This window comes from Sinohyriopsis cumingii, chromosome 6 (genome assembly GCF_028554795.1).
Source record: "Sinohyriopsis cumingii isolate HCF-2022 chromosome 6, ASM2855479v2, whole genome shotgun sequence".
Classification (NCBI taxonomy): domain Eukaryota; kingdom Metazoa; phylum Mollusca; class Bivalvia; order Unionida; family Unionidae; genus Sinohyriopsis; species Sinohyriopsis cumingii.
The window spans coordinates 100,881,126-100,900,395 of record NC_142966.1 but is presented as its reverse complement, the minus strand read 5'-3'; the positions used below and the strand labels follow the sequence as shown (position 1 = coordinate 100,900,395).

Genomic DNA, 19,270 nt, shown 5'->3' with positions numbered 1-19,270 from the left:
TTTTGCCTGAAATTCGAGTAGGAAACGCATTTTGAAAGCTATTCTGAATACATCCTAATACATCAACTTCCAGGTGATTTTCAAATAACCTAATGCCTAGTTGTGTTAGAAACATTGTTTTTCATTGGCTATTTGGCTCGCACAAGAGTTCTTTTTTCTTTTTTTCTCATATCGAGACCACTCTTTATTCCAAATGCCCATCTTATCCAACTTTTTGCAAAGGTTCATCTGTCTGTTTGCAGTTCATACTGGTCTGCCTTAGATCTGAGACCAAAAAGTCTAAAATCCGGACACAAACTCAGATTCCGACCAATGGCGAATTTTAGGTAGAAAAAAATCGGGTCTAAAAATGAAGTTTTTCGTCTGTATTATGTAGTGCAACTAGAACTTCCAGATTATTTGGTATCATTGTAGAGCTACATCTGTCTACCTTTCTATAATAACACCCACTTTAGTGTATCATACATGACCTTGATGCTAGAGAGCTCGGCAGTAGGCTACTACCTTCTGCCATGTAAACTTATCAGCAGGGGTTAATGTGTTAACTGGACAAAAAGAATTTTAATGAAACACCATACTGATATGACCATCCATTTAGGAAAAGCAGCGATAACAAGATTTTCAATATGGCTACCATGGTGGTCGTATTAGATGTCAAATCAGCAACATTATCATAGGGAGTCTTGTAGTTAAAACTCCATGTTGAAATGACCATCCATTCTGGAATAATAGCTATAATAATGTTTTTCAAGATGACCACTACATCAGCCATATTTGATGTCTAAAATTTCCATTTTCATTTATGATCAACTAGACATCAAAAGAAGTCTTTTAGTGAAACCCTATGTTCATATGATTATCCATTTAGAAGTGGCAATAACAAGATTTTCAAGATGGCTGCCTTGATAGCCTGATTGGTGGTCATATTAAAACCATTTTCATTTAGGATCAAGTAGACATCATAATGTCATTTAGTGAAGATCCCATGCTGAAATGACCATCCATTCAACTAGACATCATAAAAATATGACCTCATACTCAGGAGAAGCACTAATAACAAAAAATTATTTAGATGGTGCTATCGTGGCCATATTAGACTTCAAATCAGCACTATTTTCATTAGGACTAACTAGACATTATTAAATGTCTTTTTAGTAAAATCCCAGGTTGGTATGACCATCCATTCATAAGCAGCAGCGATAACAAGATTTTCAAGATGGCCATTCAGTTACAAGCAACAAGATTATGGGATGATGTGTGAAGAAAGTTTTAAAGCAATTATCCAAATAGTTCAGGTGGGGGAGTGATAAAAAAAACAACTTGTGCTAATGGACAGACAACAGACCATCGAATAAGCTCTTATGGAATGAGACATGTGATCTAAAAGAGAGAGAGAGAGAGAGAGAGAGAGAGAGAGAGAACTTGTGTATCTAATTTTAACTATGTGCAAAATAACATTAGAATATTAATTTCATTACTGACATTGTTTTGGTCATGTCTTGTGTCAAAAGTTTATAAGAATCACAGAAAACATCAATATTGCAGCATATACACAATCTTGGCCAAGAAATGGAATCACAATTAAGTTTTTCATGTTCTTTCAACAGTGATTTTTTTTTTGATTATTAAAAATAATTCTGAATAGCATCAGCTGCTGGTGGCTTGTTTCACACTACTTTTTACCTTATCGGCATTTAGGTGGAAATTTGAGCTCAACTTTTTGACATGTTTCTATGTGAATGGCTTCTAGAGATCAGTACTATAGGATTTGAGACAATAAATTTACTTAAGATGCATTACATGCTTTAAAGTTTACTTAAACTGAGTATAATGTAGACAAAATGATAAGGGGAAACAATTCCAATAACTCAATTCAATTCAGCAGTTTAAGTGCCTTAAAGAATTGTATTCAATCACTTCTGCAAGCTGAAACCTTTAAAACTGCCACCCTCAAATTAAAGATTGACTTAATGCTTGTGATCCGAAATCTGAAATTGGCTGAGATGCATAGTTTTTATAAATAAGCAGAAACAAATGGAACCTTAAATTACTGAATTTTACTTCAAAGATAAAACCTCAAAAGTGCTGTGCAGCACATCTTCTAATGACAAATATCCATCATCACAAATGACAGGGTGATAATCCACTATCATTCTATGCTCCTTTATCACCAATGGCTGCCAATGTAGAGATCTTGTTTTTTTTTTATGAGAACACATTAAGAAAAATATGTTAACACAATATAACAATCTACTACAAATCAATGAAAGTGTCCATTTTATTGATAAATAAAAAATGAGAGTTTGGAGGAGAAAGTCTGAATGGCTCATTAAAACAGTATAAAAGGTCATGTTGGGTCACAAATGCAAAAACACATTTACTAGCACATGCAATGAATGCTTAAGCAGGTTCATGTGTGTGTTTGTGTGTGTGTGTGTGTGATTTTGGATTTTTAACACAGCTGCATTATCACAACATCATTTTAGGGTTTAAGAACACCTGGAAATAAATGCAAAAAAAAATTCTTTAAATATGTGTAAATGTCTAAAATAACACCCATGCCATTTTCTGATGAGAGACTGATAGTTGTAACCCCATGGTTATATGGGCGCACAGCATAAAACTGGTTAACATAATTGCAAAGATCATTCTCCTTGAAACTACACCTGACTCGTTACATTCATACCCTGACAGATGTGCATTTGAAACCGGAAATGTGTGTGTGTGTGATTTGGATTTTTAATGTAGCCTTAACAATTTTTCAGTCATATCACTACGATGTCTGCAGTGTTGCAGTTTATAGTGATGTCTAGCACTAGGACATCATGCTGCAGACTTGCAGCATCATGTCTTGCCCAGTCACATTATCCTGAGACCAGTCCTAACACTAATCTCTTCATGCAGAGTGCGAAGCAAGGCATCTGCGAGTACCATTTTTATAAGTCTCTGGTATGACTTGGTCGGGGTTCAAAACAGCAATGTCCCCATCTGAGGCAGTTGCTCTGACCACTTAGGACACCGGAGTGGTTGCAGGTTTATGCATATTTATTAGAAACAAGGAAATCTCAACACAGACTGCCATGGAAGATCAAGGAGTACAGTATTGTAAAATGTGAAAACAAAACAAAAAAAGAGCTGCTGCTTTGACCTTGTGATGATGTCTACCAAGTTTCATCCCTTAATTTCACAACATCTTTAATGTTACAAAGTGGAATGGAAAGTGTTAAGAAAATGTAAAATGTCAAGCCCTTACCTTGAAGATAGGACCATCAATGTCATACAGGCATTCCTTTGAGTATTTGTGTATAAGCATACAAGTTTCATCCTTCAACCTCAAACAGGGGCCCCGAGTGGCCGAGTGGTCTAAAGCGCTCTCCGTTATGGATCACTGCCATCTCACCTCTGTCTGCATGGGTTTGAGTCTCGGATTCAGCCAATGTGGGTATGTGAGAAAGCTTGCCAGTAGCTTCTCGTGGGTCAGTGGTTCTTTCCAGGGTTTTCCCGGGTTCTTCCTCCACCATTAATACTGGCTGCCATGTATAGCCTATCGTGTGCTGAAAAATGGCATTAAACCCTACAACAACAACAACAACCTCAAACATCTTTAAAATGTATAAATAGCAGGGAAAGTATGATGTAAATGAACACTTGACCCTGAAGATCAGATCACCAACACAGAATGTAACATACCTTCTAGGATGGATGAATATACCAAATTTCATCCTTAACCTTGAATGGTATTAAGTTATACCACAGAAGCAAAAGTCAGAAGAAAACATAAAATATTGAGCTATGACTTTGACCCTGACTTGCATTTCCAATAAAGCACATAATACATCACCTAGTAATGACGTATCAGATTTCATCCCTTAATCTCCAACAGATTTAAAGTTATATAGCAGAATGAAAGTGTGATGAAGTGAGAAAAGATATGTCCTCCTTTGTTACTTTCAAGTTTTATGGGGGGAGGGGGCAAATTGGATAATTGTACATGTTGATAAAGTGCTGATGATCATGATATGGAAGTGACCAATAAATAGTACAGGCTGGACAGTATTCCAATGAAAACTGCTGGAAATAAAAATGAAGAATAATCTGGCTGTTGGATTAACAAGGTATTACTGTAATATTTTTTGAATTAATCATTCCAATTGCACGATAGTTCATAAAGCCAATGCTAAACTGAATCTAAATAAACAAGTCTGGACTGGAAGTCAATTATGAACAGAGCTTTCTTTGAAAATATTTCAATTTATTAAAAATGGATTTATTGAGTGAAAGCCGCATGAAATGAAAAATCAATTGAAAGCACAGATTGTACTGCTGAATATCTTTTCAATCAAGGATATAAAGGAAATTCAACCTTTCATGACTCAAGTTTATCTTAATCTTGACATGTTATTCCTCTCACCGCAAAATAATTGACTTTCAATAATGTCTTGATAATAAGGAAGTTTTAGATTCAGATTAATTGAACAAGAAATAAAATGTGTAATTCAAACCAGGATATTTATCACAAAAATAATACTTAAGCTCAAGCTGAATACAGAACTGCCAATAATATGAGAGAGAGAGAGAGAGAGAGAGAGAGAGAGAGAGAGAGAGAGAGAGAGAGAGAGGGAGGGGTGAGGTGTATTTAATTTTATTTTATTCCAAGTACTGATGTTTACAAAATTTTGAAAGTTTTGCATTGCTATAACAATTACAGAGTAAACTCTATGGCTATTAGTAATGAACCAATTCTTAAATGAAGCAAAATGTTGTTTTCATTTCTTGAAAATGACCACAAAAACAAATATTCAAAGCATAAGAAATAATGTTTCCAGTAAACATGTACATGTGACCAGACAAGAAGCAATGTTACTCATACAGATGCCAATTAGAATACCATAAAAGTGAAATCAGGGCTTTGACACAGGGTTTTTGGGTCAGTTTAAGATTATACAATCCCAGAGAGGTTCATGATAATAATTTTATATATCATTACTTGTTGTTCAAACAACAGTGTTTAATTAGCAATTCAAAGGAATTTTGTCCCTTACCAGCTGTGGTGTGGTATCAGAAACTCTAAAATTATGAACTCTTATGTGACCTTTGTAACAGAGCTGTGGTCTTATTGGGCAGACATCCCCCATCAATGGCACGAAAAAGTCAGGTGCTAATTTTAGTATTGAGTGTTCCAAACGCAATACTGTTAAAGATTGAAATTCCATCAATAAAACAATGTCTCTATTTTTTTCCACTTACAACTAGGATAAGCTCACAAAATATTCTTTTTCCTAAAACATAACTTACAATATTAACCAATCATGGTCAACTAAACCCATATATACTATATTTTATGTTCACCCATTTCCAGGCTGGTTCCCATTCTTCCATATTATTAGTACTGTGTGTCCTACACCATCACTTAGGACAATATATGTGTAGGCAAGTGTACCTTGGTGTCTAAGGCAATTCAAGTTTCTTTGCAGAATATAAGATCTGAGGATTGTTATTATGCTGTCATACATTTGGTGATCAATTTATACTTCTTGGGCTTCAGTCAAAACTTGTATTATGACCATTATGTTTTAGAACTTTCTGGCACTGTTTGGATTCTTCGGTGTAATAATTCTTGTAGCATATTAATTTTTCCTTGGATTTAGGTACACACTTGCAAGATCATCAAGTATGTTATCTAAAACAATTGCTTTATATGCTACATTAGAGAGCATCTGAACTGATTAATTCATAGGATTGCTTGGATTTCTGGGTAATAATTCTATGAGACTAATCAGTTTTGATTATGAACTTTTATGACCTTAATTCTTTAATCAATCTTTTTTTTTTATAAAGAAATTTTTTGCATTCTGAATGCTATTCATTCTGAACTTTTTAAGCATGTGCCTTTTTAAAAAAATAAAAAAATAATGTTCACACATCTTCAATAGAAATAGTAACACAAGAACTTTGTTATTCATTGTTCTAAGCCATTCAATATACACCATACAGTACTGAATGCACTCTCTTGCAAGTGGGATCCAGCAGTAAACTTCTATGGGTCTTTTTCTTGTTCTACTGGTTAATTCTAACAAACTGCACAGACCAAGATCTGCTGGAAAATTATTTAATGGCTGATCTATTTCTAATGTTGTATGCAGTTTGACTCGAATTGTCTATGAGTACATGTATATATATATATATATATATATATTTTATATGTGCCTTTTCATAGGGGTCAATTCTCCTATTCTGATCCTTGCAAATAGTATCCATTAATGTGTGTTCCTCTGGTGCCTCAATCCATTACAGCTACTACAAATCAGAATCCAATTATGAGATGTATGCAGTAATATGTTATGGTAGCTCAGCACAATAGTGGCTATTTAGGACCTACTAAAGGTAAAGTTTGAAAAAATGAATAATAGAAACATTTAGGAAGATAAACTCTTCCAAATAAATTTATAAATGAAGTATACACCAAGAAAAAATATAAATCATAAAAATGTTAAAATTCTGTAAAATGTACATGTATATAAAATAAAAGATAAAGGAAACACATAAATAATACTTGAAACAAATATGTTAATTATAAGAATTAACCACAAGTTTTAAATATTAAATAAAAACAGCTGAAATTCAGCTATAAGGAATGAACCAATTTTATTGTTTCTATACATTATCACTGTCAAGAAAAGTTTATTTAACACATTTCCATTATTATATGCAGAAACTCAATTCATTTATACCATTTTAATGTGACTTTTTCAGCTGCATTTACATCAGTAATTTTTTGGGCATAAAGTTTGAATAGGATACTTGCCAGTGTCACAAGTCCTATCTTTCAAAGTTGCTGGACAATTTTTACTCCAACAACTGTGTAATCATAACCTGACAATTTTGTGGTCCAGTTTTCCCCTTACAGGCCTCCCATTAAAATGTCCATGTACTTACTTCTACTAGGGTTCAGTCAATTTGACCATTGCAACTGAGCTTCACCACAATATATTTGTCAAAATGCTCAGAATGTAATCTACCATTCAGATGAAGGTAAATCACAGTGTCATTTTTTTCGATGCAACAATGTTTTCTTAGGCAGAAAGTAGAGAGAAAATTAACACAACCCAGAACAAATTTGACAAATGGTAACTAAGTAGGAAACTGCAAATCTGCATACTCAATGATAAATCTGCAGTCATGGAAAAAACTAAATCTATGGAAATCTAAACATCTGGCAAAGAGGGAGGATATTTTATTTTCATATTACTAATAGTATCTGCCAGAAGTCTATGAAGAAAACCATGGATTATAAAGATGGTATACAGTCATGTCCATACCCAATTTGGATGATAAATGTATACATTCAAATGTTTATAAAATTATCCAGTTTAAAACAGCAGCAACTTGAGATTTCTTGTAAACATATGATTCTTCCAACAGGCAGAAATAGTAACTTCTTTACTGTTTATCACAGAAATATTTCTCCCACCGTACATTGAACTAAATTCTCAAGAATATTCACAAAAGCGAGGAAATTCCTCCACCTGCATTTTTGGAACAGCAGATTAAACAATATTATGGGGACTGTTTAAAACAGCATCAGTGAAAAGAATTCTTGTAATGAGAAAAAAATGGGTGTGTGGGTGATTGGCATACAATTGTACAAATATTACAAGTACTTGGTGTTTCTAGAAAATATGCACCACTGAGCTGGTAAAGAGTGCTACACTTAAATGAATGCTCAAAACTTTTCATCTTTTAACCCACTGCCTTCTGTATGTATGTCTGTCATGCAGTTTGTTAAGTCTTTGCAGATGTTAAAGGTGAATCTATCTCAACTTTTCATAGGGGCCCCAAGTGGCCGAGTGGTCTAAAGCGCTCTCCGTTATGGATCACTGCCATCTCACCTCTGTCTGCGTGGGTCCGAGTCTAGGATTTGGCCAATGTGGGTATGTGAGAAAGCTTGCCAGTAGTTTCTCGTGGGTTGGTGGTTCTTCCCAGGGTTTTTCCCGGGTTCTTCCTCCACCATTAATACTGACTGCCATGCATAGCCTATCATGTGCTGAAAAATGGCGTTAAAGCCCACAACAACAACAAACAACTTTTCATCCATATTTGAAATATGTGGTAGGGTAGTATCAATATTCATCACAGAAACATCTAAACAGCAGAAGGGCTAAAAGAAACCCTCACTGCACCTGCTAGGGACAAATTGACTGGGAAACATGGGCTATCCAGTAAGTTCTTTCACATGGTTCAAAATTGGTGGGTGGAACTGGGAAGGTCGATTGACAGGGAATGCCAATACAAAGCTCAAGAAGTTGTGGAAAATTAAGTATGAGACAACATCTTGCAACATTAGTGTTGTCAATGGAACAATGGAAGGTTCAATCCTTTATTGATTCAGGTCAAATACTGAAGTGTGACCTTCACCTTGAAGATATGATTTCCAATGGAGTGTGAGACACCTGTCTATATGGTATATATGAATAAAATTTTCTCTCCATGTTACTTTGCTCATCATTGCACACACATGTACAAAAGTAATCAACACATAACTGTGCAACTATGGCAAAGGGGCACTACTCCATCTAATAACAGTATTACTAGTGTTGTGTGTTTTGTTCCATCACAATTTTCTCCCATTTTATTTATTGCTTCATTACAGCTGGAAAAGATGAAAATAGCAAAACTAAATTTAACATGTGAGATATGTTATTAAAATTTAACAAGTGATATATTTTATTAAGTTTATATGTCTTGATTTCTCTTGGATAAATTCAAGGAGTTTGTCCGCTAATTCATAGGAGGCTTTTGGTTTTTAACTACAAGGATTTTTTTTTCAAGGCAATCCAAAAATTCAAGGATCTTTCATTAAGGTTATATGAACCATGTTCAAGTAGTGATATACAAGTATACCAAGTTTCATCCATTGATCTCAACGGGCTTTACAGACCAGAAAGGAAAGTACAATGGGAACATCAAAATAATGACCCAGACCCCAATATGATACACATTCAAGCAATCATAAAAGTATGATTGATCCAAGAGAATATAGATGGATATATAATTACTACGTCTCTTCACTTTTTGCAAGAAAATGTGAAGAGTAAAAGTAGAAGTTACTTAATGGTAAAGTACCGGTACATAAATTAAAAACAAAGGGGCAGAAAACAATACCATGTAATTGTTAGTGTGATAAATGAATGCTAAGAACAGATATATGTCATTAAAACACAAGCAGTGAATAAAGTATCGAACTAAATATATTTCATTGTGTCAAAAGCAAAATTTTGAAAACCAACAGGTCTGTTATCAATGTGCAAAATTCTATACGTCTAAACAAAATCCTTGAATGTGGTGAAACAAACCCTGGACGGATCATAACTTGATTATGTAACAGTTAGGTAAAGAAACCATTTAAGCACAACATATACAATTAGGACAAAAAAGATGGCCACACTTACACTTCAGAAGACTGAAGTATTTACTTTGTGATTCTTATATTCCATTTCTGTCAAACCTGACTTTTATTTAGCTGGAAAGTAACACTTGATCACTTATCCTGATATAAAAAGCCCAGACACTGTACCTACTCCTTGGGTGTGGACTTATGGATCATTGGACACGCAGGAGGATGCTAAAGTGATCATTATGTGGAGCTTCTGACAAGACAAGCTTGATAATTACTTTGTACATTTAAATAAATTTCAGGCACCCATAAATATAAATGAAAATAAATCATAAAAGCACATGAGAGTTTAATATCACAACATGTGGCAATATATATTTTTTCATATAGTGTACAACCGCTATCATAATCCTCCCATTCTCCATAAATGGCATCATATTCCTCCCAGCCCCCATAAAAATGGCATCATACTCCTCCCAGTCCCCATAAATGGCATCATACTTCTCCCATCCCCCATCAATGGCATCAAATGCCTCCCATCCCCATCAATGGCATCATACTCATCCCACCCCCATTAAGGGCATCATGGCATTTTTCAAGTTAAATTAAAGGACATAAGACACATTATCCACTTTATAAAATTGATGAAAAATTTATGAGGTAATATATATAATGCAAATTTATGTGCATTTATCAGAGAGTACATAAAGCACGGACCTCTGACTGGTGACCCAACCTCAAAGTGGAACCAGCTCAAGGACATGTTGAGTGAGTCTGTGAAGGTCATCCTAGGAACACAAAAGAAAAGTCCAGCAATACTGATTTGATGAAAATAACAAAGTTATAAGCATCCTCCTTCAACAAAAGCGAGAAGCCTATATAAAATGGCAGAATGACGATGACTCAGTCTCATAATGTGATCACTTCAAACACTTGCAGAGCAAAGCCCAGACAGAACTCCACATTGTGCAAAATAGCTGGTGGGACTGCAAATCAGATGAAGTCCAGCATTACGCAGACACCAACAACTCAAAAGAGTTTTTCAAGTCCCTGAAAGATGTCTATGGACTGTCAAAAGCCTGCAGCACCCTGCTAAGGACCACTCTGCTCAAGGACAAAGAGAGTTTCACTGAAAAGTGGAAGGAACACTTCTCCAACCTACTGAACATGTCCTCCACCGTAGACTCCGCAGCATTAGACACAATTGTCCTTAAGCCAACTATCTCGGACCTGGACTTGCCCCCACCATGGAAGAAGTCAAGTCAGCCATCAAAATTATCTGCTCTGGCAAGGCACCAGGCACGGATGGAATTCCTGTTGAACACTTCAAAGCAGCTGGCCCTAAGGTACATGAGGCACTGCACAGCATCCTGATCAGCATTTGGGAGGAGCCCATGCCACAGGAGTTTAAAGATGCAATGATTGTCACCTTATACAAAAACAAAGAGAACAAAGCTGACTGTGGCAACTATCGAGGCATATCACTCCTGTCGAATGCAGGCAAGATCATGGCATGCATACTTCTCAACTGTCTGGTTGGTAATGTCTTGGAAGTCATAATGCCGGAGGCCCAATGTGGCTTCAGACCAGATCAGAGCATGATCGACATGATCTTCACAGTGAGGCAAATACAGGAAAAGTGCATTGAACAAAACATGAACTTTTATGGTGTCTTCATAGACCTCACAAAGGCCTTCGATATGGTCAACAGGGATGCACTATGGGTCATCTCAGCACGACTTGGTTGCCCTGGGAAGTTCATTCAGATGATCTGACTTTTCCACAAAGGCATGACAGGACCCGTTCTCTACAACAGAGATGTCTCCAAGCCATTCAACATTTCTAATGGCATGAAGCAGGGTTGCATTTTCACCCCAGTATTATTCAACCTTTTTTTTACATATGTCCTGAACCATGCTACATGTGATCTCCATACAGACTGGATGGCTCTCTCTTTGACTTTTGTTTAAAACAATAAAGAAACTTATTCTTGAGGTACTTTTTGTGGATGACTGTGCTCTCATGGCACACACAGAAGCGGATCTCCAGATCATCGTTACTTGCTTTGTGGAAGCTTCGAGACTCTTCGGACTCACCATCAGTCTGAACAAGACAGAGGTACTTCACCAACCTGTCCCAGGCACCATAGCTTGCCCCCCGATTGTGTCTATTGAAGACATTCAACTGAAAGCTATCGATCACTTCAAGTACCTTTGAAGCATCGTATCTTCTGATGGATCGCAAGAAAAAGAGATAACGGCATGCATCAGCAGCACTGGTCAATCATTAGGATGTCTCCACTCTCGTGTGTTGAGTCACAGGAATATCAAACTGTCCAGCCGTAAAGGTATATAAAGCAATTGTGCTAACAAGCCCCCTAAATGGATGTGAGACCTGGACAACATACAAGCACATCAAGCAACTTGAACGCTTCCACACAAGAGCTCTGAGTTGGATTATGGGCGTCAGATGGCAAGACAGAGTGATGAACCTAGAAGTGCTGGACAGAGCAGGCTTAACCAGCGTCGAAGTGATGGTCACGAGAGCCCAACTCCGAAGGACAGGTCATGTCATCTGTATGGAGGATTCTCAAATGCCATGTCAGATTTTGTATGGAGCTCTATCTAGTGGACACAGAAAAATTGAGACAAACCTCGAGTCCTGTGCCAAGGATAGACCTGGCTGGCTAGCAGCTGTTAGTAATGGGTGCGAAACCTTTGAGGATGCCCGCAGAACAAAAGTCGCCAGGGAACACAGGAATGTCTCAACGTCAAGAACCAATCCATGCCTCCAGTGTACACACTGCTCCAGGACACACACATCTCGTATCAGACTCATCAACCACATGAGGACCCATCAGCGAAGAGCAGCACAGGACTGACTTCATTGAGCCTGATGGTCAACCAACACATAAATCAATGGCTATGCTAATTCTGTAAGCCTTTTATCCGCAGCACTGGTTATAAATTAGTTCATGATGGTCATAAACATGCATGTCATTTATAATATATCATCTCCAAGAGCCTGTGCAACTAAAAAACCAACAAACACACCAACGTATCATCAGGCTAAAATCATGTCACATCATTCTGTCATACTGCTGGGCATTATATACATAAATGTTATCAGAATGGTACATCAATAAATGCTCGATGATCAGTGTAAAGTTGACATAAACTTGCAACATGACCAATTATTTAAAATCTTGTCCAATCAGTATTTGACAAGAGTCTTTTAAAATATTTGCCATTTTTAAAATGATAAACTTCCCTAAACAATGAACCCAAATGGTCAAGCAAAAAGTTGGTCCTTATCAGAACTAAAAAGATACCTTAACTGTACTTTTTGATCAACATTATCCCCCACCAAACTGCATGCTACTTGAAAACAAAGTTTTATTTCTAAGTATCAAGCATGGGATTGAAAAAACCTCAGATAATGATTTCTTTATCCTGCATCAATGCTATTCAAAAAAACCAAAAATGTAGAGTATATTTATTTAAATTCTCTCTCTCTCTCTCTTTCTCTCATGTATTCAACATGAAAATGTGAACTGCTGTATGTGAAGAAACAGGTAGAAATGTACATGAAGTGTGCTAAGTATCAATATCAAAAGTTAGTATATAGATTGTTTATAATATTTCACACGGGGCAGGGAAACTATGAAATGTATCTGAATTCATCCTTTATTTTTCAAAATGCTTATGTACTTGTCCACATCAGTGACACTGAACATACATGTAGTAAACAACTGATACTGGATGATTACTCTCAAAAACTCAGTAACAACAAAAAGCAAATAAATAAATTAAATCAGTCAATTTTACATTCTGATGAAAGTGTAAACACACATGTACATGTACCAACTAGTGAATCATAAAAATCACTTTTTATGTGAAAACATCTTTGTTCATTTATTGGGTTGCTTCCTGGCAATCACAAATTTAGCAAACAATATTCTCTTGGAACAACAAATTTACATTTCATTATTGGTATCACAGATGTGAAAAAATCGCTATCAAAATTAAATTATCCAAGAAACCAATATCCTCTTTACTTGACGTATGTAGGTGTCAGGCACCATAGCAGGGGTAACATTAGCATCATAAATAATGCTATCACTAGTAAAGACATCTGCTTGCTCAATAAACCCTACTGTAACAAAACAGTTTGCAAAACAATCTGAAGTAACATCATGTCATAAATCATACAGATTTGGACAATAAATTTATTTCAAACTCAATTTTGTTGTCAAGTCTCGCAAAGTATCTTTGCAATAGAGCAAACTGGTACTTTGATTTCTATTCACTGTATTTTTTTATCTGTAGCTTTTCTTACTTACGAATTTTCATGCATTTTCACATCAGTCAGAATGGATATGAACAACAGAGAGATTTCTACTAGCTGTACTCATGTAGTCAATATATAGGTACAGAACAATAACTAAAACATAACTCTAAATTATCCAGTCACAAAAGTACAAAACAAAAACACATATTTTCATGCTTTAATTGCACTGAACCAGCAACCAGTAATTTTAAAGTCCCAATTACGAATGAGGTGTGATTTTCATGCTTTTGCAACCTGGCACTGTTGTTTGGCCTGTTACTTACCAATTATGAATGACATGTGAATATCCTGCTTTTGTTACCCAATGCCATTATTACATCTTTCTTGTTTAAACAACATCCATTGTTTCAGCATGTCAGGTGATAAAAATATTACAATTGAGCTAATTTTCTCAGGTAGACCACACAAATACTATATCCAATTAAATGTTTTTTTTTTAAATTGAAAGTTAGATAAAAAAACTTAGTAACAAAAAAATTGGTCAGTGAAATTCAAGTCAAATGTTCTAACAGAGAAAACATTGTATATAAGAACATAATAAAAATTCTTGACTGTACATCTTTAGAACCAAGCACTCACAGAAGCAATAAAACACTACACACATCTAATACTGAGATTTCTGTAATTACCTTTTTCTAGTTTCTGCATATTTATAGCTGTAAAGCAACATTACATACAGAAGAGTTTTGAAAATGAGTAATACAAGCATAGTGCATTTTGTATTGATTTAATGCTGTAAAACCTGCACACAAGCTCTAAGCTTAACAGTTTTATGAAGACAATGAAAAATAAAATTGATTAACGTTTTAATAGCTCAAGTGAACAAGTACTTGTACAATCAATCAGGAATTAAGTTTAAACTATGCTCAATTCTTTCACCAAAAATCTGTAAATCCATTCTAATAAGTTGCACAAAGATATTATAAGCAACAAAGCACTACTGCTACAATTTTAAATGCATTTCTAATTTATTATTTAATCATAATAATGAAACTCTGAAAGGCTGAAATAATACTTGTTTAAATAAGATGAAAGAACATAACTCCAGATATACCATTAATCATGGACATTTTACTATCGTAAATGGACTATTCTAAATAATCATTATAAAATTATTCTAAAATATCTTTCTTTTATATGTCACTAGAGAATTTACAATATATACTCGCTGATAAGTCGAGGTGAAAAGCAAACAACAGAAATCCAGATCTGCCATAGCATAATGCACCTGCAGATCAAAGGCTACGTTATTTGTTCCACTGATTACTCCTAACAAACTGCACAAACCCAGATCTCCCACTGCATTATGCAACAGCTGATCTGAATCTGTGCATTTTTCAGTTGAACTCGACTTGTAAGCAAATATATATAAGTGAAACATTAGAAGAGTAATTATTCTGGATATGTTCTTTCAAAAGCATTTTAAACCTTTGCTTCAATTACTAACATCAGCATACCACTATGTAATGGAGATAACCAGCAACCTAAATTTACACTGACAATATGAAATCGATCTGAAAGGTCAGTGGAACTATGCTTTGTAACTAATTTCAGGAAGACCAAACACTATGTTACTACCATTATTGGTAATACAAACTATAAAAGTTGGTAAAAGTAAATGATGGCTACTATACCACAGACATGGCAGGCTTGAAATCCCTCAAAGACAAATATTAAATTACAAAACAAAATTATCATGTCCACATATCTCCCATTCTTCCCTGGCATGCATAAATGATCACCACTCCTCAAATTGTGATAAAGTGGCTGCAACCAGGATCCCAAATTGTCATTGTCATTTAAGTGCAGATATAGAAATCTCACAAGAGATGAACAACCGTTATATCTTGTTCATTTTAATACCCTGTAACATCTTGTGTTTTGGAATACACATGCCAATAATTTATTTATTTCAATATTTCCCAACCTACAACACATTAAGCATTGTAGAATTCTGAAACAGTGAGATGGTATGTTAACTATGACAATATTTGTGGATTTGAAATATTCTGCAATGAGAAATGTTGCTGCCATTTGTGGATAGCAGAGTGTCTATTGAAGGATTTCTTCTCCAAATAAATGTTGACAGTTTATGCCAATATGATTTCAATCCAGTATGGACAGAACAACAAATTCATGCACTGATAAAAATATAATACTTGCATAAAATATTATCAGTCTTACCTGGAACAGCAACAAAGAACTTGACCGCATCCCTATGACCATGGAAAGAAAGCTGAGCCTGGGCCATAGTACAGTATGGAATAAAGCTACTTGGGGTAACATTGTCTGTTCTGGAGTCACTGTACACACGGACAAGTCCACCAGGCCGACCCCCGCTACCACCTATTGACACTGCCTGTTTATTGCCTAGGGATAGATAAGATGAAAATCTTTGAAGATCAATAAAAAGGGACTGATGCTCCACTAACCATACTGGATATCAGACTGGCATCATTTTTATTTAGGACCAACCAGATATTAAAAAAAAGTCAGTGAAAACCCCATATTGTTATGATCATCCATTAAAGAGGAATAGCAATAATGAGTAGTGATAAAAAGATTTTTCAGATGGCTGCTATGCCAGTCATACTGGATGTCTAAGTAGCACAATTTTCATTTAGGAACACAGGATCAATGTATGTATAAAAGTTTATGGCAATCCTCCAAGTAATTTAGGCAGAGTAGCAATAGCTAATGGATGGACAGACTATAGGCCATCCCATAAGCTCTTCTGGTCTACGAACAGTGGAACTATAAAAAAATCTTCAAGGAATTTTTTATAAATCATTCATGATGACCATTAACCAAAAAATATATGTATTATTTTTCTTGTGTAATCACAGGGTTTTATTGTGTAATAATTGTAAGATTTTAGACCAAAAACCTGCTTCTGAAAAATTATGATGTTTAACAAGTACAATATTTTGCTTGGAATTCCAAAGTTAATCCCGCCATAAACAATCAGCATTAACATTAACTTACTTTCAGACAGAGGGACTGATATAATGACTCCATTTCCTGTCCCAATCCACAATCTGTTACATGAAATCAGCATGGCGGTGATTCTGACAAAGGAGAAACCCAGCTTTCCTGTTCCTGGAATACATAACACACAGGGGCAACAAATAAGTAATGGACATGAAACAATCATAACAAAAAATTGCAATTGTTTCACTTATAAGTTAATTAAGTTTATTTTAATTTCTCCTGATACTACATAAAATATTACAAGATAACACTGTTAATATTAACTTCCATTAGTGACTCGGACAGAAAAGATTTTCGTCGGTTTTACTTACAAAAATGCTTCTTAGCACAATATATTTTTAGCTGTTTCACCAGCTGATCAAAATTTTAGTCATTTTAAGAAACTAAAGATTCTATGAACAATAAAACAATGTAATTTAAATTATCAGTGATTAATATGGAAAGGATCTTTTCTTTATAAAGGTTTATACCTTTTTAGAATGGTGAGGATGAATTATGAACAGGAACATCCAAATTAATAGAACAGCACCAAGATTCTTAGTATACCATATCGTTACATGTATCAATTACCTACGTAAAAGCAATTTTTTAAATAAATTATGTTGGTCCTAGAATACTTACCTGATCTCATTAATGTCTGCAATACAAGCAGTACTACCTCAAACATCAAGCTCTAACAAAGATGTCAATTCATTTTTCTCTCTTATAATATGAATAATATGAAGGGCAATAACTCTTGCCCATTATCTACACTTGCCACCTACATAATTTGCAAACAAATTGGTTTTCTCTTTTGAATATGGTTGCTTATCACATTAACATTAGGAGAACAGATAATAGGCAGAGGTAATATTAAGTATCCAACCTATACTTTGGTCAATCTCTGACAGAAGAAGATTGGATTCCCCATATGATGTTTAATGCCCTCTTCTAACTTGTAACACACAGGCGACATGGTTAAGCCTGGAAAGAAGAAATAATGAAATCTTTATACCCATAAAATTTCCATGCAGATTCAGCAAAAACATGTGAAGGATGCCTATTTGAAGGTTGTGTTGATGCCAATTTGGTCTGGTAGTTATTTGTACAACTTAGACTGGGTCTACCAGATCCAAAATTTGTCACTTTGGAGTGATGTCTTGAGTTTAAATTTGAGAAGGCTGACTGTGCATGCCAACCAATGGCCTCCACAATAACTTTAATGCAGATAAGACCATCAATGCAAGGCTTGTTGAGAATATTTGTATCTCATGAGCAGAGATTGTCATGAGACAACTCTGTTCTAGTGATGTTTCAGAGTATGCCATGCATATTACCCACTTCAACCACAATCAGAGGGCTTGAAGGGTTATGTCCTCTTTCCCAGGTTTAACTGGGAGAACATGGCATTATTGAGCTCCACAACATGGCTCAGACCGCTTCAGATAAAATCTAAGCAAGTGTACAAGGTCCTGTTTGAAAGCATGTATGGTTGAGTCAGTACCAGAGAGCAGTTGTATGGCAAATAGATGACTGCCCACTGATGACGAGTTTCTGGCGACGAAACATGGTTGCATCACAAGGACTGCTAAGCAATTTGATTGAAACTGAAGGTAGACTGGGTCAACTGAGACAGCATGTAATTCACTGACTCTGCAATGTTATGTACGAAAGAAGCTTCAGTGAGGCCCCGACTTAAAGCTTGAATTTTTCTGAATTAAGAAGTCAGAACCCATGAAAGATTCCACTTAGGAATACAGTGCAAGTCATATAGACCAATGCAAGGCATAGTGGGACAACATGTTAGTCTTTGTTATTACCTAGATCTGCCCTACCTGATGATGGGATGTGCCCTTAATAGTAAATGGAGCCAACTTTTTCTCCTTTAACGGGAAAAAAAAAAAGCTACTTGTGGAACAGAGGCATTCAAGGTGATGAGTGTATGTGTGTGTGTGTACGTGTGTGTTTGTCTGATTTGGATATTTAACATAGCTTTAACAATTTTTTAGTCTTATCACTATGATGTCTGCAGTGTGGCAATTTATAGTGATATCTAGCACTGGGGTAACATGCCGCAGACATGTAGCATGATGTTCCACCCATTCACATTATCCTGACACCAGGCTGACCAGTCCTAACTCTAACCTCTTAATGCTGAGTGCCTAACAAGGCAGCTGTCTGTATCATTTTTATAAGTCTTTGAAATGACTAGGCCAGGTACTGAACTTGCATCAGATGCAGACACTCAAATAGATGATGTTTTTGATTTTGCACCAGAACTTGAAAATATGCCAACTCCTTTCGTAAGCCTTTAAAGTGGAGGGCGTTCTAGCTCATGCAATTCTGCCATGATTAAAGGGTTGAATTGTTTCTGTTGCAAGGCTCTCCAGACATGAATTAAGCTTGAAGGAGAAGACAGTCTAGGCAAGGCTAGATCACATGGATATGAGGCTGTTTGAGGTGATTTGGCACAGCAGGATATATCATTGTATGTGAAGACTGTTGATCCAGGATTTGTCCCAGTGGAGAGGGGAGACCAAAATCATTTGATACTTC

At 35.7% G+C, this 19,270-nt stretch overlaps 1 protein-coding gene across 17 annotated transcripts in view; it reads right to left on the bottom strand.

Annotated features, from left to right (window-relative positions):
• LOC149797568 (C-Jun-amino-terminal kinase-interacting protein 4-like) overlaps window positions 1–19,270 on the bottom strand; it is a 243,704-nt gene that overhangs the window by 79,177 nt on the left and 145,257 nt on the right. For 16 of the 17 annotated variants that reach the window (XR_016421848.1, XM_089962453.1, XM_089962444.1 and 13 more), the window contains 2 exons: window positions 16,730–16,843; window positions 15,929–16,114 (listed from right to left, as the gene is read on the bottom strand). Coding sequence is in view for 16 of the 17 variants with exons in the window: in XM_089962453.1 (XP_089818579.1) it covers window positions 15,929–16,114; window positions 16,730–16,843 (300 nt within the window). In the remaining variant the exon portion in view is untranslated. Of the gene's footprint in view, window positions 1–14,373; window positions 14,401–15,928; window positions 16,115–16,729; window positions 16,844–19,270 lie in introns of all 17 variants that reach the window. The other variant, XM_089962454.1, reaches the window with a different exon arrangement.